At 48.7% G+C, this 22517-nt stretch overlaps 1 protein-coding gene across 1 annotated transcript in view; it reads right to left on the reverse strand.

The window, feature by feature from the left end:
* PDS5B (PDS5 cohesin associated factor B) overlaps nt 1-22517 on the reverse strand; it is a 316943-nt gene that overhangs the window by 117530 nt on the left and 176896 nt on the right. Inside the window, exons 18-20 of the mRNA XM_075337338.1 lie at nt 12917-13022; nt 9542-9702; nt 9300-9423 (exon numbers count right to left, since the gene is read on the reverse strand). Coding sequence (XP_075193453.1) covers nt 9300-9423; nt 9542-9702; nt 12917-13022 — 391 coding nt within the window. The remainder of the gene's footprint in view (nt 1-9299; nt 9424-9541; nt 9703-12916; nt 13023-22517) is intronic.

Below are 22517 nucleotides of genomic sequence, written 5' to 3' on the forward strand. Positions count from 1 at the left end.
CCAGCCTTGGAAATCAACCTTACAACACCACCGACACAGTGGGGTGAGAAGGGACATGCCGGGAGTTCAGACGTGGACCCGCACTTCTTCAATCTTTTTCCAAATAAAAATCAAAAATCTAGAAAAAAACATGAAAATGCATGTGTGGATGTATCCTCCTGAACACAAAGCAATAAACTGGATGTGACTGGCTCACCAGGGGGTGTATAGGCTCAGAGGGAGGAGTTACACTTTTAGGTGTAGTACTTTGTGTGTCCTCTGGAGGCAGAAGCTAAACACCCAAGGTCTGGGTCTCCCAAAGGGACGATAAAGAAAAAATTCCAAATGCAGAAAAATTGCAAAAAAAGTGTGATAGCACTATGGTTTTTGAGATATTTTATTCACTGTGTTCATTATATGGTAAAACTGATGTGTGGGTGTGATGCCTCAGGTCATTGCGAGTTTGTAGACACCAAACATGTATAGGTTTACTTTTATATAAGGGGTTAAAAAAATTGGAAGTTTGTCCGAAAAAAGTGGCGCACGTTTTACGCCATATTCCGTGACCCGTAGCGTTCTTATTTTTCGGGATCTATGGCTCAATGACTGCTTATTTTTTGCGTTTCGAGCTGACGTTTTTAATGGCACAATTTTTGCGCAGATGCTACGTTTTGATCTCTTATTGCATTTTGCGCAAAAGTTGTGGCGACAAAAAAACATCGTTTTGGCGTTTGGAATTTTTTTGCCGCTACGCCGTATACTGATCAGATTAATTATTATTATTATTATTATTTATTATTATATATGATTTTATATTTCGATAGATCGGGCGTTTCTGAACGCGGCGATACCAAATGTGTGAATATTTTTTATTTTTTTAACCCTTTAATTTTCAATGGGGCGAATGGGGGGTGATTTGAACTTAGGTTTTTTTGGTTTTTTTTTTTAATTTTTTAAAACTTTTTTTTTAACTTTCTTTTTTTTAATTTTACTAGTCCCCCTAGGGGGCTATTGCGATCAGCAATCCGATCGCTCTGCAGTATCTGCTGATCACAGCTACAAGGCTGTAAACAGCAGATACGCTCTCTTTCTCTTTTACTGTGCCGCTGGCACAGCGAAAGTGAAAGCAAGTCAGGTGTAGAACAGGAGTCATCACATGACCCTGTGCTACCATGACAACTATGGGAAGTCAAGTGATCGCGTCTTGTGACTTCCGGTATCGGGCGGTAAGCAAATGTTTACCGTGATCGCGCTTATAATGGCGCTGTCACATATTGACAGCGCCATATAAGGGGTTAAACGGCACGAGCAGATAACGATTCTGCTCGTGCCTGGCAGGCACACATCTCAGCTGTGAAAATCAGCTGAGATGTGTGCCGATCGCAGCATGATGCTGCCGGCAGACCGCGGGCAGTAACATTATGACTGCAGGGACGAAATTTTAAAGCCCGCGGTCGTTAAGGGGTTAAAGTCCTGGGTAAGAAATGAGCAACAATGGAGGGGAAAAAAATAAATAAATAATAAATAAAATAAATAATAATAATAATAATAATAATGATAATAATAAAACTAAATGCTTGTAAGAAACAAGTGAACAAACCCGTGTCTTTAGAAGATTTCAGAGAAATCATAAAGGGATCACAGTGGAGTTGGATGGGAAGGCAGATAGCATTCAATTGCCTTATATCTTTGTGAGAATGTTTATGATGAGTGAAGGTATAATTATTGGAAAGAACATGGTCTCTAAAGAAATTTAAAGTGTGCCCAAGCATTTTTGGGTGTAGTTTGTGGCATAAAACTGAATGAATTTCCTTCTCCAGCAAAGTCTACAAACTAATGACGTGTTAAAGATGCATTTGGAACTCTGTGTGCCGTGGTTTTGGCACATGTGTGTTCTTCGTGTGCTGTGACAGGAGATCAGGCACTCCTATACTCACCTGTCCCCAGCGCTGCTGTCCGTAGTGCTGATGTCTCTCACCGCTGCTGTCACTTCCAGGTTGCGGTGCAGTAAATATTGATGAGCATAATTAGCTGGCCTGGAAGCAGGAGACGGCAGCGTTGGAGACAAGAGAGTATAAAACTCATTTAATTTCAAAAGATATGCGTTTTCTCTGGTACGTGTCACACGGATCACACCACTGTGTGGTCCGTGTGACATCAGTGATGTCAGAGAAAAACTGACATCTCCGTGAGGGACACATGGACACGTGTGCGCTGCATGGAAACACGGTCAGTGAGAAAAAGAGAATTTTGTTTACTTACCGTAAATTCTTTTTCTTATAGTTCCTTATTGGGAGACCCAGACCATGGGTGTTTAGCTTCTGCCTCCAGAGGACACACAAAGTACTACACTTAAAAGTGTAGCTCCTCCCTCTGAGCTTATACACCCCCTGGTGAGCAGACCCAGCCAGTTTAGTGCAAAAGCTGAAGGAGAATAGCCACCCACAAGTAAAACAGAGCAAGAACCGGAACAACCGGAGACTCTGTCCACGACAACAGCCGGTGAAAACACGCGGAACAAGAAATTGCCAACAGGCAACAGGGAGGGAGCTGGGTCTCCCAATACGGAACTATAAGAAAAAGAATTTACGGTAAGTAAACAAAATTCTCTTTTTCTTTATCGTTCCTTTGGGAGACCCAGACCATGGGACGTCTCAAAGCTGTCCCTGGGTGGGAAATAAACAGAAAAAAACTAAGAAGTAGGCAGAACCTAACTTCACAAATGGGCGACAGCCGCCTGAAGGATGCGTCTGCCCAAGCTTGCATCTGCCGAAGCATGAGCATGCACTTGGTAGTGCTTTGAAAAGGTCTGCAGGCTAGTCCAAGTGGCAGCCTGACAGACCTGTTGAGCCGTAGCCTGGTGCCTGAAAGCCCAAGAGGCACCGACAGCTCTGGTCGAATGTGCCTTGATACCCGGCGGGGGAGGCACCCGAGTACACTGGTAGGCGTCCGAAATGGTCGACCTAATCCAACGGGCTAAGGTCGGCTTAGAAGCAGAGAGTTCCTTGCGCCGGCCTGTGGTTAGCACAAAAAGAGAAGTGCACCGCCTAAAAGCAGCGGTGCGAGACACATAGATCCGGAGAGCACGCACCAGATCCAGAGAATGCAACGCTTTTTCAAAGCGATGAACAGGAGCCGGACAAAAGGAAGGTAGGGTAATGTCCTGGTTAAGGTGGAAAGGAGAGACCACCTTAGGAAGAAAGTCCGGAGTTGGACGGAGAACCACCTTGTCTTGATGAAAAACCAAAAAAGGTGACTCCGAAGAGAGCGCAGCCAATTCGGAGACTCTCCTGAGGGAAGTTATGGCCCCCAGAAAGGCCACTTTCTGTGAAAGACGAAACAAAGAAACCTCCCTAAGAGGCTCAAAGGGGGGTTTCTGCAAAACCGTGAGAACCAAATTAAAGGTCCCAGGGATCCAAGGGCCGCCGGTAAGGCGGAATGATGTGAGACGCGCCCTGCATGAAGGTGCGGACCTGAGCCAGCCGGCCGAGACACCGCTGGACCAGCACTGACAGAGCCGAGACTTGTCCCTTGAGAGAGTTGAGGGACAGTCCTAGCTGCAGACCGGACTGTAGAAAGGACAGAAGGGTCGGCAAGGAGAATGGCCAAGGAGGATGGCCGGAAGAGCGACACCAGGACAGGAAAATTTTCCAAGTCCTGTGATAGATCTTGGCGGAGGAAGACTTACGGGCCCGAGTCATAGTGGAGATGACTTCCGGAGGAATACCAGAAGCCGTCAAGATCCAGGACTCAAGAGCCACGCCGTCAATTTGAGAGTCGCAGAATTCAGGCGGAAAAACGAACCTTGTGAGAGAAGGTCTGGACGGTCCGGGAGATGCCACGGCACCTCTACGGACAGTTGGAGCAGGTCTGGGTACCAAGCTCGCCTGGGCCAGTCCGGTGCAATGAGGATGACTTGACGGCCCTCCATTCTGATCTTGCGCAGGACTCTGGGCAAGAGAGCTAGAGGGGGAAACACGTAGGACAGACGAAACTGGGACCAGTTTTGAACCAGAGCGTCCGCGGCGAAGGCCTGAGGATCGTGGGAGCGAGCCACGTAAACCGGAACTTTGTTGTTGTGACGGGATGCCATTAGGTCCACGTCCGGAGTGCCCCATTTGCGGCAGATTGACTGAAACACTGCCGGGTGCAGGGACCACTCGCCACTGTCCACGGATTGACGGCTGAGATAATCTGCCTCCCAGTTTTCCACGCCTGGGATGTGGACTGCGGATATGGTGGACTTGGAGTCCTCCGCCCATTGAAGGATGCGTTCTACCTCCAACATTGCCAGGCGGCTGCGTGTCCCGCCTTGGTGATTGATGTAGGCAACCGCTGTCGCGATGTCTGACTTGACTCGGATGTGCCTGCCCGCCAACAGGTGCTGAAAAGCTAGGAGAGCCAGAAGCACGGCTCTGGTTTCCAGCACATTGATCGAAAGGGCTGACTCGGACGGAGTCCAAGTGCCCTGCGCTCTGTGGTGGAGACATACCGCTCCCCAGCCGGATAGACTGGCATCTGTGGTGAGGATCACCCAGGACGGGGCCAGGAAGGAGCGCCCCTGGGACAGAGAGGGGGGCCGAAGCCACCACTGAAGAGAGCTCCTGGTCTGTGGCGACAGAGCCACTAACCTGTGCAAGGAGGAAGGCCGCTTGTCCCAACAGCGGAGAATGTCCAGTTGCAGGGGACGCAGATGGAACTGGGCAAAGGGAACAGCCTCTATTGACGCCACCATTTGACCCAGCACCTGCATCAGGCGCCTGAGGGAATAACGGCGGGGCCTCAGCAGAGAGCGCACCGCCAGTTGGAGGGACTGCTGTTTGACTAAGGGCAACTTCACAAGTGCCGGCAAAGTCTCGAACTGCATCCCTAGGTACGTGAGACTCTGGGTCGGAGTCAGAGTGGATTTGGGAAGATTGACAAGCCACCCGAATTGGGCTAGAGTGGCGAGAGTGAGCGAGACACTCCGCTGACAGTCCGCGCTGGATGAAGCCTTGACTAGAAGGTCGTCCAGGTAAGGAATCACTGCCAACCCCTGGAGGTGCAGGACCGCAATCACTGCTGCCATGACCTTGGTGAATACCCGAGGAGCCGTGGCCAACCCGAAGGGGAGAGCCACAAATTGGAAATGATCTTCTCCGAATGCAAAACGTAGCCAACGCTGGTGTGAAACTGCAATTGGCACATGCAGATAGGCATCTCTGATGTCGATGGATGCCAGGAAATCCCCTTGGGTCATTGAAGCAATGACTGATCGCAGAGACTCCATGCGAAAGTGCCGCACCTGAACATACTTGTTGAGAAGCTTGAGATCCAGGATGGGCCGGAAGGAACCGTCCTTTTTGGGGACTAGGAAGAGATTTGACTAGAAACCTCTGAACCGTTCCCGGGCGGGAACCGGTACAATTACTCCGTTGGCCTGCAAGGATGCCACGGCCTGTGAGAAGGCGGCGGCCTTGGAGCAGTAGGGAGTTGAGAGAAAAAAAATCTGTTTGGCGGGCTGGAAGAGAATTCTATCCTGTAGCCGTGGGAGATGATATCCCTCACCCACTGATCGGAGACGTGTTGAAACCACGCGTCGCCAAAGTGGGAGAGCCTGCCACCGACTAAGGACGTTGCTGGCGCGGACAGATAGTCACGAGGAGGCTGCCTTAGCGGCAGCACCTCCTGCGGTCTTCTGTGGACGCGCTTTTGGGCGCCAGTTGTATTTCTGGTCCTTGGCTGAGTTAGTGGACGAGCGAGGGCTTAGAGGACGACCAGTTGGAGGAACGAAAGGAGCGAAACCTCGACTGATTCCTACCCTGGACAGGTTTCCTGGTTTTGGTTTGTGGCATGGAAGTACTCTTCCCGCCAGTAGCTTCCTTAATAATTTCATCCAGCTGTTCTCCGAACAGCCGGGACCAAGCAAAAGGGAGCCCAGCAAGGTACTTTGAAGAAGCATCTGCCGTCCACTCTCGAAGCCACAAGATCCTGCGGATAGCGAGGGAATTAGCCGAAGCCACCGCAGTGCGGTGAGAAGCCTCCAGCATGGCAGACATGGCATAGGATGAAAAAGCTGAAGCTTGGGAAGTTACGGCAACCATTTCGGGCATAGATTCCCTGGCGAGGGAATGCATCTCCTCTAGAGAAGCAGAGATGGCTTTGAGAGCCCACACTGCTGCAAAAGTCGGGGAGAACGAGGCCCCCGCCGCTTCATATACGGATTTGGCCAGAAGGTCAATCTGGCGGTCAGTGGAATCCTTAAGGGAGGTGCCATCAGCCACCGACACAACGGTCCGGGCTGAAAGTCTAGACACCGGAGGGTCTACCTTTGGGGAATAAGCCCACTCCTTGACCACCTCAGGTGGAAAGGGAAAGCGGTCATCAGAACCACGCTTTGGGAAGCGTTTGTCAGGACAGGCCCTGGGCTTGGTCACAGCGGCCTGAAAACTGGAGTGGTTAAAGAACACACTCTTTACTCTCTTAGGCGAGGTAAACTGGTGCTTTTCTGCCAGAGAGGGTTGCTCCTCTGATACTGGCGGATTGAGATCCAGTACAGAATTAATGGAAGCAATCAAGTCACTAACATCTGAGTCACTTTCGGACAGATCAATGGGGTACATGGAGTTAGCCTCCGAGCCCCCCGTAAAGGTATCCTCCTCATCCTGCGAGTCAGCTCCTGAATCAGAGCCGCGGGACGAGGAAGGAGAGGGAACCCTGCGTCTCTTCTCAGGAGGACGGGGTCTGGGACCAGATGATGAATCCTCTGTGAGCTCCGGTCCTGAGAGACCCCTAGCAGCAGAGGCACCCTGTGAAGGGGGCTGATGCATGTTCAGCAAAGTCCTGGACAGAAGTCCCATGGACTCAGCAAAAGACTGGGAGATAGACCTAGAAAAGGATTCTACCCAAGCCGGGGGTTCAGCCACAGGAGCAGGAGCAGCCTGAGAGACCACTGGGGGTGAGACTCCAGGCTGTGGCACCGCCAGGTTAGAGCAGGCATCACAATGTGGATAGATGCTCGGTTCAGGCAGCAGGAGCTTACATGCAGTGCATACTGAATAAAGCTTTGGAGCCTTGCTCCTCGTGTGAGACATGCTGCTGGAGTGGGGGCTCTGCAAGAGAATGAACCCCAGAGAGTATATACAGAGGTCCACAACCAGAGGTTGTGGCTTACCAGATCGCTGAAGCGGTGTTGTGTGCCCTCCAGATCCCCAAGCCCGGACCTCCAAACACAGCACCCAGCAGGTATGCAGAGCGCAGACCAGCGTCTGAGTGAATCTCTGAGAAAATGGCCGACGGAGCGAAGAGAGGGGGCGGGACTTTGCCTGCAGAGCGGGATCTGGAGGGCCATAGAAACCTACAGGGGAGGAGACATGCACAGCAGTGGGGAGTGTCCCTTCGCTGTGCAGAACGGCCGCCGGGCGGAGCCGAGCCTGTCCCTCTGCATGAGTGACATGCGAGGGCAGTGAAACAGAAACTAGGCCTCCGGCGAAGCCAGGGCCTAAATTTGAGCGGCGAAGCCGACGAGCAGGCACCATCAGCGCGGTTCTCGTGCGACAGCTAGAGAACCCGCCGGAAATGTCAAAAAACACAGCAAGCACACTCTCCCCAAACAATAAAGCACAGGGACCCCCATACATAAACGTCTCAGGTACTTAGCTGCCGAGACACAGGGCCAGGTCCCTGGGGATGAGTGCTCCGGTCCAGCAGGGTCCTGAAGGGCTGCGGATGGAGACCGGTCTCCTGCCAGGCATGGAGACCGTGCTGGCTCCCACTTCAAGCCAGAGCCCATGAGGTATGGTGAAGGAGCGCGGCATGTAAGGCTCCAGCCTTGTAAATCAACCTTAACAGCACCGCCGACACAGTGGGGTGAGAAGGGACATGCCAGGAGTCCAGGCTTGGACCCGCTTTTCTTCCAACTCTTTGAAATCAAAAATCAGATGAGAATGCATGTGTGTGTGACCTCCTGAACACAAAGCATTGAACTGGCTAGATGTGGTCATCCAGGGGGTGTATATGCTCGGAGGGAGGAGCTACACTTTTTAGTGTAGTACTTTGTGTGTCCTCCGGAGGCAGAAGCTATACACCCATGGTCTGGGTCTCCCATAAGGAACGATGAAGAAAGTGAAGGGTTATTGCCAGAAATTCTCTACAATAACAAAGACTGTGCTTATCATAGTTGAGGATCCAAACAATGAGCTCCAAGCCGTCCAAACCATTGTCTTTCCTAGAAGATCGTCTAGGTAATGGTTAATTGCCACCTCCCTGGCACAGAAATATGTCCTGAGGGAACCATGAACCTGGACGATAGCCTAAGGGCTGTTGTGAGCTTGGGGAGGAGTGAGGAGTCAAGGGAAGAATTCGCAAGAACACTGTCAATGGTGATGTGGAGATGTGCAGGGGTTCCAGTAAAAGATCCAGGGAAGATGATGCAAGTCCTTAGAAAATGCTGACACTCCTGGAGCAATTTGGCAATAGGGAAAGACTTTCTTTTAATAACATTTTTAATTATGCCATTCTTCCTTCTATAAATAGATAAAAATTGACAACTGGGTGTTACCTTGCCTTATCAGGGTCTCCAGATATTCTGCCATTGTCTGCAGAGAATCCCACAACTGATAACATCCAGCTGTCAATATACCTACATTGCCAGAAGGAGGTTCTAAAGGTACCGTCACACTTAGCGATGCTCCAGCGATCCCACCAGTGATCTGACCTGGCAGGGATCGCTGGAGCGTCGCTACAGAGCTGTTAATCAGGCAGATCTCCACAGCGATCAGAGATCAGCCACCAGCGACCCGTGTAACGACGCTGTGCTTGGTAACCATAGTACACAACGGGTTACTAAGAAAAGCGCTTTGCTTATATAGTTACCCGATGTGTACCTTGGCTACATGTACAGGGAGCCGGCTTCTAGAAGCTGCGGACGCTGGTAACCAAGGTAAATTTCGGGTAACCAAGCAAAGTGCTTTGCTTGGTTACCCGATGTGAACCTTGGTTACCAGCGTCCGCAGAAGCCGGCTCCTGCTCCCTGCACATTCAGTTCGTTGCTCTCTCGCTGTCAAACACAGCGATGTGTGCTTCACAGCGGGAGAGCAACAACCAAAAAAATAGTCCAGGACATTCAGCAACGACCGTCGACCTCACAGCAGGGGCCAGGTCATTGCTGGATGTCACACATAGTGACATCGCTAGCAAGATCGCTGTTGCGTCACAAAAAACATGACTCAGCAGCAATGTCGCTTAGTGAGACGTGGCCTTAAGTAAAGATGCATGGATTTACTAAAAACAGACATTTCAGCAGAGCGGACAGTCACTTTATAACTACGTCTAATTCCTACCTCAAATATTTGGGCAAACTGTGTTTCTTTGCTGGAAAATATAGCGTGGATACAATGGATAGAGTACTTGGCTTGGCGAGGGGGCCCCTTCTTAGCTTTCTGTTGTAAAACTGGAAGCAAAGCCCTGTAAGAAAAAAAAAAAAATTGCATGTGAATTTTTATTCACTAATTTTTCAGTTTCTTGTACCATTCTATTCTAAACTGTTGTCCCTAGCAGAATATATAACAGAACCGTAACTTACGATCTAATGTGTGGGAAGTCGTCCTCAATTTTGTTCCCGGTGTTTTTGAATATCTGCAGAGCCGCCTCCGCTACCTTCTCATCATCCATCTTAAGACACGCCAAGAGGGATTCAAAGGTTTCAGCAGAATGAAATGAGATGGGATGTGTAAAAGACAGCACCTAGTGAGAGGGGGGGAAAGTGATAACTGCATTTGTGAGAATGACGGCAAAAAAGCCGAGCAGAACATATAATCCAGGATACGACGTTAGTATCTCACCAAAGAATCGCACATGAAAAGTAGTCACACGAGGGTTAATCGAGTTTGTCTGCAGCTTTTTGCTAATCTACAACATTTAGAAGTTACACTGTAATAAATTAATATAATTTTAATAGATTTTATTCTGAAAAGCACTGGCCTTCCAGAGAAAATATGCTTTAAAAAGCTTGTGTACATAGGGAGAGACCAAATCAACCAACCGCTGCAGCGCTGGAAAGAGCCGGCCGGTAGCTTTACAGTATATTTTCTATGAAACAACAGAGTGTTCAGAGTAAAATATACCTGGCTGCAATCGAGGAGCCAGGCTAATTCATGGCAGCACCAAACAGATGATAGGCTCCCTTTAAAAAGGGAATCTGTCAATAGAACCAACCCTTCTAAGTCATCAATATGGGCATGTAGGTCGAATAAAATTATACCTTGACACCTGTGATCAGATGTCTTGTTCCTGAGCAATCCATATTTTTATTAATATTTAAATGAGCTGATCAGATCTTCCTGAGAATCTGCCTCCAGAAATGACTTTAAAGAAAGGGGGTATTACCATTGTGAGACATGTAATGACAGACAGTTGTAATCACACTCATCAGAACTGATCTTTGTCTCATTACATACACTACTACAGCTGCAGCTCTATTTACAGGGCTGTAAACTCTGCTGCTCAGCTGTCCCCGATAAAAACACTTGTGTAGCTTCCATCTGACAGGCACCTGTGTGGTGTGAGGGGCAGTACAGATGAGTCGACAACAGTAGTGAAGTGGGGCAGTTGGAGATGCGTTTGTAAAGATATAAAACTTAGCTCTTCTGCACTATATTAGCTATAAATCAGGCAATGCACTGCTTTGAGATCAGTGGAGCTGTCAGCTATTACATGTCCCACACTGGTAATGTCCCCTTTTATAATCTATGGAGGCAGATTTTTAGGGACATCGATTTCCAGGCCATAGATCTTAACAGCTCATTTTCATATTAAGAAAAACGTGAATATCTCAGGAATAAGACATCGGATCACAGATATCAAGGCATTACTTTACTCAACTTTCTGTGGCCTACATGCCCATATAGATAAGGAGGGTTTATCCTATAGATTCCCTTTAAGCTATGCTTTGCTTGCAATTTTTCTGCACCCTTTTTATTTATTTATTTTTTTAAAGGGTGACCTATGGACAAGAAAGTCTCTATGCAGCCAAATTGAATCATGTTTCAAGCAGTGGGAGAAACACTAAAGCCTTTGAAAATTAAATGGCTCTCTCCAAGATCCTAAAGATATGTATCCTGATGGGCAAAAGAAAATCTATATTTCTAGTTGGCCCCGCTGCTGCTGGAAAAGTAGAAATTCCATGCTGTGGTTGTATTAGTAGCTTTATTATGGAGTTTCTAGTTGTACCAAACTCCTTTTCTAACACAGACTAAACAGAGACCAATAAAGACCAAAAGGATTGGACCATAGAGGACTGGAGTAAGGTAATCTTCTCTGAGGAGTCTAATTTTCAGCTTTGTCCAACACCTGGTCTTCTAATGGTTAGATGGAGTGTTTTGCACCCACTGTGAAATTTGGTGGAGGTTCGGTGATGATCTGGGGATGCTTCAGAAAGGCTGGAATTGGGCAGGTTAAACTTTGCGAAGGACGTATGAATCAAGCAGCATATAAGGTTATCCTGGAAAAAACAGTTACTTCCTTCCGCTCAGGCAATGTTCCCCAACTCTGAGGACTGGTTTTTCCAACAGGACAATGCTCCATGCCACATAGCTAGGTCAATGTGTGGATGAAGGACCACCCCATCAAAACCCTGTCATGACCAGCCCAATCTCCAAACCTAAACCCCATTGAAAACCTCTGGAATGTAATCAAGAGGAAGATGGATAGTCACAAGCCATCAAACAAAAGAAGAACTGCTTACATTTTTGCACCAGGAGTGGCATAAGGTCACCCAAAAGCAGTGTGAAAGACTGGTGGAAAGCAGCAAAGACGCATGAAAGCTGGGATTAAAAATCATGGTTATTCCACAAAATATTGATTTTTGAACTCTTTCTGAGGTAAAACATTATTATTGTTGTTTCTAAATGATTATGAACTTGTTTTCTTTGCATTATTTGAGGTCTGAAAGCAATGCATTTTTTTGTTATTTTGATCATGTCTCATGTTTAGAAAATACAAAATGTATTGCTTGGAAATTCAGAGACGTCGTCAGTAGTTTATAGGTATATTTTTGAGCAAAATGTAAATTGTTCTTTTATTCTCTAAAGAGAAAAATCAGTATAAACTGACAATTTTCTAGTGGTCTCTTAAATTTTTGCCAGACGTGGGGGCGGGGGTGTGTGTGCAATATATATTTTATAATTATATATATATATATATATATATATATATATATATATATATATATATATATATTATATAAAATGAATGCAAGCAATATCATTATTGTGGGTACAATGATGTAAATACAAAAAGCACAACACAGCTAAGATTGATAAAAATGTGGAGAGACTACTTTTCCAGTAGCAGTGCAGCAATCCAGAAACATCCATCTCCTTTATTTCACCTCAGTATAAAAAGATTTCCTTTTACCCTCGGGTAACTGCAACAGCTGTATACACTACGGGCATATACATATTATAGGGCTGTCATATGCACAAGTCAGGTGAGCACCCCCTCACCTTCCCCTAACTTACTCTACCCTATACTATATCACCCTATATGCGCTTGTTTTGCTCTTTTTTTGACAGCTTTGCGTACGCACTTATGCAGGATAGACTGTCAATCACTGATTAGCACCGCACCTACGTGAAGTCCAGAGTGAGCAGGGATTTCCATGAATACTGAATCTTTTCCTGACAAAGTTATATACCTATCTACTCCGCTCCTTGTAATCTATACCATGTCACACACAGCACAGCCTGCATTGCATGTTCAACACGACTTTGCACGCAAGACCGCAAAAAAATAAAATAAATAAAAAGTGGATCACAAAATGGGTAAAATTGGTCACAACTTGTCTGCAACAAATGAAGAGAGGCTTAAGAAAATAACCAGCAACTACAAATTACTGAGTTCCAAATAAAACATTGCCATGCTGTAATAGAAGACTGCAGGACATTTCAAACCCATTTACCTTCAGTAACTCTAGACCTGCCCTGATCGCTTGATCTGTGGACACACCTTCATCTTCATCATCTGCTGTGCCGTCTATGGACTTGTTCACCAGCTTAATGAGGGAACTTTTAAAGAAAACAGTCAAACAAATGAGTGTATATTACTAACAGCGACGGCATGTACAGCTGTCTAGGACTGATATGTGTTTATATCAAATGAAAGTAGACAATCTTGCTGACAATCTTTAGCATTTTAATTACTTAAAGCCCCCCCCCCCAGTAAACATTTAGATGTAAAAAAAATGTTGACACAATTTGGTTTGAGACAATAAAAAACCCCTAAAATTAAAATGCATTAAAAAAATTCAAAATTGGCTTAAAGCTTAAAAGGGAATCTGTCACCAGGTTTTTGCCATCTGATCTGAGAGAAGATTAAGTTAGGTATAGAGATCCCAAATCCAGCAATGTGTCACTTACTGGTCTGTTGGCTGCAGTTTTGATACAATCAGAGGTAAAGGTGGAGTTATACAGAGAAGGAGGACTACATAGCACAAGACAACTAGTCCTCTAGAGAGAAACTTTTCACCTACTTATAAAACACAGATTTTATTCAAACTACAACAAGCAGCCTAGTAGGTGACATCGCTAGACTCCGGGTCTCTGCTCCTAAATTATGCTGCTCTCAGATTACATAACAAAAAACTACTAACAGATTCCCTTCATGGATTGAGACACGTTTAGATCACTTTTTTGTCCCAACAAAATCATAATTCTCTTATTGAATTATTTGGGACCTTAATTTAATAGGTCTCTTTATAATTTACACTTCAGTCTTCTCATAATTAAAAAAAATTAGAACATAAAAAAAACAAAAATCCACTAAGCAAAAGAAACTCTGCTGTTTACCAAAATTGATTAAATAGCTTCACTTTGTGTGTGATTAAGGCTACGTTCACACACAGTGTTTTTGCTGTGATTTTTCTGCAGCCGAAATCTGCTCTTGGCATAATAAAAAAAAAAAAAAAAAGCTGCTTCTAAAATCCGGGGCTTTCCTGCGTTTTTTTAGCTTGTCATTTGTCTAAAGTGCATGTTTAATAAAGTTAGTTTTATTCACCACAAAAAAACGAAGTAAAGTTTTTGTACTCATTGTTTTCAATTGAAGTAAAAAAAATAAACGCTGCAAAAATGAACGTTTCTGCCTTTTTTTAAAAAATGCAGCAGTTTATCCATTTGTCAAAAAAAAACAAAACAAAAAAAAAAACAATTATGTGCATGAGATTTCTGAAATCTCACAGCTTTTGTTTGTACTGTAAAATGCAACTTTTAATTTCCATAAAACTCCTGAAAAAATGCTGCAAAAAATCTGCAGCTATAACGCATTGTGTGAACATCGCCTTGGAGTTCAGGGACACTTTATGTGTACACTTTTAACTGTGCTATAATATGAAGCGATAAACATTTTAAAAAAATTAGAATTTTTTTTAAAAATTGCAATGTAATATCTCTGACAATACATTAGTGCTCAATGAACATGTAAGAGGCACAGGCATCTCAGACACTCAATGTATGCCCTAATGGTATGTTCACAAAGTCTATTTCAGGCCATTTTTGCCTAAAGAATCTAAAAAAAAAGAATTTTGTTTACTTACCGTAAATTCTTTTTCTTATAGTTCCGTATTGGAAGACCCAGACCTTGGGTGTTTAGCTTCTGCCTCCGGAGGACACACAAAGTACTACACTTAAAAGTGTAGCTCCTCCCTCTGAGCTTATACACCCCCTGGTGAGCCAGTCCCAGCCAGTTTAGTGTAAAAGCTGAAGGAGAATAGCCACCCACAAGTAGAACAGAGCAAGAGCCGGAACAACCGGAAACTCTGTCCACGACAACAGCCGGTGACAACACGCGGAACAAGGAAATTGCCAACAGGCAACAGGGAGGGAGCTGGGTCTCCCAATACGGAACTATAAGAAAAAGAATTTACGGTAAGTAAACAAAATTCTCTTTTTCTTTATCGTTCCTTTGGGAGACCCAGACCTTGGGACGTTCCAAAGCAGTCCCTGGGTGGGAAATAAACAGAAAAACTAAGAAGTAGGCAGAACCTAACTTCCCAAATGGGCGACCGCCGCCTGAAGGATGCGTCTGCCCAAGCTCGCATCTGCCGAAGCATGAGCATGCACTTGGTAGTGCTTTGAAAAGGTATGCAGGCTAGCCCAAGTGGCAGCCTGACCGACTTGTTGAGCCGTAGCCTGGTGCCTGAAAGTCCAAGAGGCACAGAAAGCTCTGGTCGAGTGTGCTTTGATCCCCGGCGGGGGAGGAGCCTGCGTACTCTGGTAGGCGTCCGAAATGGTCGACCTAATCCAACGGGCTAAGGTCGGCTTAGAAGCAGGGAGGCCCTTGCGCCGACCTGTGGTTAGCACAAAAAGAGAGGTGCACCGCCTAAGCGCAGCGGTGCGAGACACATAGATCCGGAGAGCATGCACCAGATCTAGAGTATGTAGAGCTTTTTCAAAGCTATGAACAGGGGCCGGACAGAAGGAAGGTAAAGTAATGTCCTGGTTAAGGTGGAAGGGAGAGACCACCTTAGGAAGAAAGTCCGGAGTCGGACGGACCTTGTCTTGATGAACCACCTTGTCTTGATGAAAGACTAAAAAAGAAGACTCCGAGGAGAGCGCAGCCAAATCAGAGACTCTCCTGAGAGAGGTTATGGCAACCAGAAAGGCCACTTTCTGTGAAAGACGATACAAAGAAACCTCCCTAAGAGGCTCAAAGGGGGGTTTCTGTAAGACCGTGAGCACAAAGTTAAGGTCCCAGGGGTCCAAGGGCCGCCGGTAAGGCGGAATGATGTGAGACGCGCCCTGCATGAAGGTGCGGACCTGAGCCAGCCGAGCAAGACGCCGCTGGAACAGAACTGACAGAGCCGAAACTTGTCCCTTGAGGGAGTTGAGGGACAGTCCTAGCTGCAGACCGGACTGTAGAAAAGACAAAAGAGTCGGCAAGGAGAATGGCCAAGGAGGATGGCCGGTAGACCGACACCAGGACAGGAAAATTTTCCAAGTCCTGTGATAGATCTTAGCGGAGGAAGACTTGCGAGCCCGAGTCATAGTGGAGATGACTTCAGGGGGAATACCAGAAGCCGTCAAAATCCAGGACTCAAGAGCCACGCCGTCAATTTGAGGGCCGCAGAATTCGGGCAGAAAAACAGACCTTGCGAGAGTAGGTCTGGACGGTCCGGGAGATGCCACGGCATCTCTACGGACAGATGGAGCAGGTCCGGATACCAAGCTCGCCTGGGCCATTCCAGTGCAATGAGGATGACTCGACGACCCTCCATTCTGATCTTGCGCATGACTCTGGGCAAGAGAGCTAGAGGGGGAAACACGTAGGACAGACGAAACTGGGACCAGTCCTGAACCAGAGCGTCCGCGGCGAAGGCCTGAGGATCGTGAGAGCGAGCCACGTAAACAGGAACTTTGTTGTTGTGACGGGATGCCATTAGGTCCACGTCCGGAGTGCCCCATTTGCGGCAGATTGACTGAAATACTGCCGGGTGCAGGGACCACTCGCCACTGTCCACGCTTTGACGGCTGAGATAATCTGCCTCCCAGTTGTCCACGCCTGGGATGTGGACTGCGGATATGGTGGATCTGGAGTCTTCCGCCCATTGAAGGATACGTTGTACCTCCAACATTGACAGGCGGCTGCGTGTCCCGCCTTGGTGATTGATGTAGGCAACCGCTGTCGCATTGTCTGACTGGACTCGGATGTGCCTGCCCGCCAACAGGTGCTGAAAAGCTAGGAGAGCTAGAAGCACAGCTCTGGTTTCCAGCACATTGATTGAAAGGGCTGACTCGGACGGAGTCCAAGTGCCCTGTGCTCTGTGGTGGAGACATACCGCTCCCCAGCCGGAGAGACTGGCATCCGTGGTGAGAATCACCCAGGACCGGGCCAGAAAGGAGCGCCCTTGGGACAGGGAGAGGGGCCGAAGCCACCACTGAAGAGAGCTCCTGGTCCGTGGCGACAGAGTCACTAACTTGTGTAAGGAGGAAGGCCGCTTGTCCCAACAGCGGAGAATGTCCAGCTGCAGGGGGCACAGATGGAACTGGGCAAAGGGAACAGCCTCCATGGACGCCACCATTTGACCCAGCACCTGCATGAGACGCCTGAGGGTATAACGGCTGGGCCTCAGGAGAGAGCGCACCGCCAACTGGAGTGACAGCTGTTTGTTTAAGGGCAACTTCACAAGTGCCGGCAAAGTCTCGAACTGCATCCTAAGGAAGCACTGCCAACCCCTGGAGGTGCAGAACCGCAATCACTGCTGCCATGACCTTGGTGAATACCCGAGGGGCCGTGGCTAACCCGAAGGGGAGAGCCACGAATTGGAAATGATCTTCTCCTATTGCAAAGCGTAGCCAACGCTGGAGTGAAACTGCAAATGGCACAGGTAGATAGGCATCTCTGATGTCGATGGACGCCAGGAAATCCCCTTGGGTCATTGAGGCAATGACTGATCGCAGAGACTCCATGCGAAAGTGCCGCACCCGAACATGCTTGTTGAGAAGCTTGAGATCCATGATGGGCCGGAAGGTACCATCCTTTTTGGGAACTAGGAAGAGGTTTGAGTAAAAACCTCTGAACCGTTCCCGGGCGGGAACTGGTACAATTACTCCGTTGGCCTGCAAGGCTGCCACGGCCTGTGAGAAGGCGGCGGCCTTGGAGCAGGGGGGAGTTGAGAGAAAAATTCTGTTTGGCGGGCTGGAAGAATTCTATCCTGTAGCCGTGAGAAATTATCTCCCTCACCCACTGATCGGAGACTTGTTGAAACCAAGCGTCGCCAAAGTGGGAGAGCCTGCCACCGACTAAGGACGTTGCTGGAGCGGGCAGAGAGTCACGAGGAGGCTGCCTTAGTGGCAGGACCTCCTGCGGTCTTCTGTGGACGCGCTTTTGAGCGCCAGTTGGATTTCTGGTCCTTAGCTGAGTTAGCGGACGAGGCGGAGGGCTTAGAGGACGACCAGTTGGAGGAACGAAAGGAGCGAAACCTCGACTGATTCCTACCCTGGGCAGGTTTCCTGGTCTTGGTTTGTGGCATGGAAGTACTCTTCCCGCCAGTAGCTTCTTTAATAATTTCATCCAGCTGTTCACCAAACAGTCGGGAACCAGCAAAGGGGAGCCCAGCAAGGTACTTCTTGGAAGAAGCATCTGCCTTCCACTCTCGAAGCCACAAGAACCTGCGGATAACGAGGGAATTAGCCGAAGCCACCGCAGTGCGGTGAGCAGCCTCTAGCATTGCAGACATGGCATAAGATGAAAAAGCTGAAGCCTGAGAAGTTAAGGCAACCATCTCGGGCATAGATTCCCTGGTGAGGGAACACATCTCCTCTAGAGAAGCAGAGATGGCTTTGAGAGCCCACACTGCTGCAAAAGTTGGGGAAGAAGGGAATTTTGTTTACTTACCGTAAATTCCTTTTCTTCTAGCTCCAATTGGGAGACCCAGACCATTGGGTGTATAGGCTATGCCTCCGGAGGCCGCACAAAGTATTACACTAAAAGTGTAAAGCCCCTCCCCTTCTGCCTATACACTCCCCGTGCTCCCACGGGCTCCTCAGTTTTGGTGCAAAAGCAAGAAGGAGGAAAAAATTATAAACTGGTTTTAAGCAAATTCAATCCGAAGGAAAATCGGAGAACTGAAACCATTCAACATGAACAACATGTGTACACAAAAAAACAGGGGCGGGTGCTGGGTCTCCCAATTGGAGCTAGAAGAAAAGGAATTTACGGTAAGTAAACAAAATTCCCTTCTTTGTCGCTCCATTGGGAGACCCAGACCATTGGGACGTCCAAAAGCAGTCCCTGGGTGGGTAAAATAATACCTCGTAATAGAGCCGTAAAACGGCTCCTTCCTACAGGTGGGCAACCGCCGCCTGAAGGACTTGCCTACCTAGGCTGGCATCCGCCGAAGCATAGGTATGAACCTGATAGTGTTTCGTGAAAGTGTGCAGGCTCGACCAGGTAGCCGCCTGACACACCTGCTGAGCCGTAGCCTGGTGCCTCAAAGCCCAGGACGCACCCACGGCTCTGGTAGAATGGGCCTTCAGCCCTGAGGGAACCGGAAGCCCAGCAGAACGGTAAGCTTCGAGAATTGGTTCCTTGATCCACCGAGCCAGGGTCGACTTGGAAGCCTGTGACCCTTTACGCTGGCCAGCGACAAGGACAAAGAGTGCATCCGAGCGGCGCAGGGGCACCGTACGAGAAATGTAGAGTCTGAGTGCTCTCACCAGATCTAACAAGTGCAAATCCTTTTCACATTGGTGAACTGGATGAGGACAAAACGAGGGTAAGGAGATGTCCTGATTGAGATGAAAAGGGGATACCACCTTAGGGAGGAATTCCGGAACCGGACGCAGAACCACCTTGTCCTGGTGAAACACCAGGAAAGGAGCTTTGCATGATAACGCTGCCAACTCAGACACTCTCCGAAGTGATGTGACTGCTACTAGGAAGGCCACTTTCTGCGAAAGGCGTGCGAGCGAAATATCCCTCATTGGCTCGAACGGTGGTTTCTGAAGAACCATCAGCACCCTGTTCAGATCCCAGGGTTCTAACGGACGCTTGTAAGGAGGGACGATGTGACAAACCCCTTGCAGGAATGTGCGTACCTGTGGAAGTCTGGCTAGGCGCTTCTGAAAGAACACAGAGAGCGCTGAGACTTGTCCCTTAAGGGAGCCTAGCGACAAACCCTTTTCCAATCCGGATTGAAGAAAGGACAGAAAAGTGGGCAAGGCAAATGGCCAGGGAGAAAACCCCTGAGCAGAGCACCACGACAGGAATATTTTCCACATCCTGTGGTAGATCTTGGCGGACGTGGGTTTCCTAGCCTGTCTCATAGTGGCAATGACCTCTTGAGATAATCCTGAAGACGCTAGGATCCAGGACTCAATGGCCACACAGTAAGGTTGAGGGCCGCAGAATTCAGATGGAAAAACGGCCCTTGAGACAGCAAATCTGGTCGGTCTGGCAGTGCCCACGGTTCGCCGACAGTGAGATTCCACAGATCCGGGTACCACGACCTCCTCGGCCAGTCTGGAGCGACGAGGATGACGCGGCGGCAGTCGGCCCTGATCTTGCGTAACACTCTGGGCAACAGTGCCAGAGGAGGAAACACATAAGGAAGCCGAAACTGCGACCAATCCTGAACTAAGGCGTCTGCCGCCAGAGCTCTGTGATCTTGAGATCGAGCCATGAATGTTGGGACCTTGTTGTTGTGCCGTGACGCCATTATGTCGACGTCCGGCATCCCCCAGCGGCAACAGATCTCCTGAAACACGTCCGGGTGAAGGGACCATTCCCTTGCGTCCATGCCCTGGCGACTGAGAAAGTCTGCTTCCCAGTTTTCTACGCCCGGGATGTGAACTGCGGATATGGTGGATGCTGTGGCTTCCACCCACAGCAGAATCCGCCGGACTTCCTGGAAGGCTTGCCGACTGCGTGTCCCACCTTGGTGGTTGATGTAAGCCACCGCTGTGGAGTTGTCCGACTGAATTCGGATCTGCTTGCCTTCCAGCCACTGCTGGAACGCTTTTAGGGCAAGATACACTGCCCTGATCTCCAGAACATTGATCTGAAGTGAGGACTCTTGCTGAGTCCACGTACCCTGAGCCCTGTGGTGGAGAAAAACTGCTCCCCACCCTGACAGACTCGCGTCCGTCGTGACCACCGCCCAGGATGGGGGTAGGAAGGATTTCCCCTTCGATAATGAGGTGGGAAGAAGCCACCACCGAAGGGAAGCTTTGGTTGCTTGAGAGAGGGAGACGTTCCTGTCTAGGGACGTCGGCATCCTGTCCCACTTCCGTAGGATGTCCCATTGAAGTGGACGCAGGTGAAACTGCGCGAAAGGGACTGCCTCCATTGCTGCCACCATCTTCCCCAGGAAGTGCATGAGGCGCCTCAAGGGGTGTGACCGACCTTGAAGGAGAGATTGCACCCCTGTCTGTAGTGAACGCTGTTTGTTCAGCGGAAGCTTCACTATCGCTGGAAGAGTATGAAACTCCATGCCAAGATATGTCAGCGATTGGACCGGTGTCAGATTTGACTTTGCAAAATTGATGATCCACCCGAAACTCTGGAGAATCTCCAGAGTAACGTTGAGGCTGTGTTGGCATGCCTCTTGAGAGGGTGCCTTGACCAGCAGATCGTCTAAGTAAGGTATCACTGAGTGACCCTGAGAGTGGAGGACTGCAACTACTGTAGCCATGACCTTGGTGAAAACCCTTGGGGCTGTCGCCAGGCCGAACGGCAGTGCCGCGAACTGAAGGTGTTCGTCTCCTATGGCGAAGCGCAAGAAGCGCTGATAGTCTGGAGCAATTGGTACATGGAGATAAGCATCCTTGATATCGATTGATGCTAGGAAATCTCCTTGGGACATTGAGGCGATGACGGGGCGGAGGGATTCCATCCGGAACCGCCTGGTCCTTACGTGTTTGTTGAGCAGTTTTAGGTCCAAAACAGGACGGAAGGACCCGTCCTTCTTTGGAACCACAAACAGGTTGGAGTAGAAACCGTGACCCTGTTGCTGAAGAGGAACCGGGACCACCACTCCTTCTGCCTTCAGAATGCCCACCGCCTGCCGAAGAGCCTCGGCTCGCTCGGGAGGCGGAGATGTTCTGAAGAATCGAGTCGGAGGACGAGAGCTGAACTCTATCCTGTAACCGTGAGACAAAATGTCTCTCACCCAACGGTCTTTTACTTGTGGCAGCCAGGTGTCGCAAAAGCGGGAGAGCCTGCCACCGACCGAGGATGTGGTGTGAGGAGGCCGAAAGTCATGAGGAAGCCGCCTTAGAAGCGGCACCTCCGGCGGTCTTTTTAGGTCGTGATTTAGACCGCCATGCGTCGGAGTTCCTCTGATCCTTCTGAGGCCTTTTGGACGAGGAGAATTGGGACCTGCCCGCGCCCCGAAAGGACCGAAACCTCGACTGCCCTCTTCTCTGTTGGGGTATGTGCGGTTTGGGCTGGGGTAAGGATGTATCCTTTCCCTTAGATTGTTTGATGATTTCATCCAAACGCTCGCCAAACAATCTGTCGCCAGAAATTGGCAAACTGGTTAAGCGCTTTTTGGAAGCAGAATCTGCCTTCCATTCCCGTAGCCACAAGGCCCTGCGGAGTACCACCGAATTGGCGGCTGCCACCGCCGTACGGCTCGCAGAGTCCAGGACAGCATTAATAGCGTAAGACGCAAATGCCGAGGTCTGAGTGGTAATGGACGCCACTTGTGGCGCGGACGTGCATGTGGCTGCTTCAATTTGCGCTTGACCTGCTGAGATAGCTTGTAGCGCCCATACGGCTGCGAATGCTGGGGCAAAAGAAGCGCCGATCGCTTCATAGATGGATTTCAACCAGAGCTCCATCTGCCTGTCAGTGGCATCTTTGAGTGAAGCCCCATCCTCCACTGCAAGTATGGATCTAGCCGCCAGTCTGGAGATTGGAGGATCCACTTTGGGACACTGAGTCCAACCTTTAACCACGTCAGGTGGAAAGGGATAACGTGTATCCTTAAGGCGCTTAGAAAAACGCTTATCTGGACAAGCATGATGATTCTGGACTGCCTCTCTGAAATCAGAGTGGTCCAGAAA

The sequence above is a fragment of the Anomaloglossus baeobatrachus genome, chromosome 2, assembly GCF_048569485.1.
Source record: "Anomaloglossus baeobatrachus isolate aAnoBae1 chromosome 2, aAnoBae1.hap1, whole genome shotgun sequence".
NCBI classification, from domain to species: Eukaryota; Metazoa; Chordata; class Amphibia; order Anura; family Aromobatidae; genus Anomaloglossus; species Anomaloglossus baeobatrachus.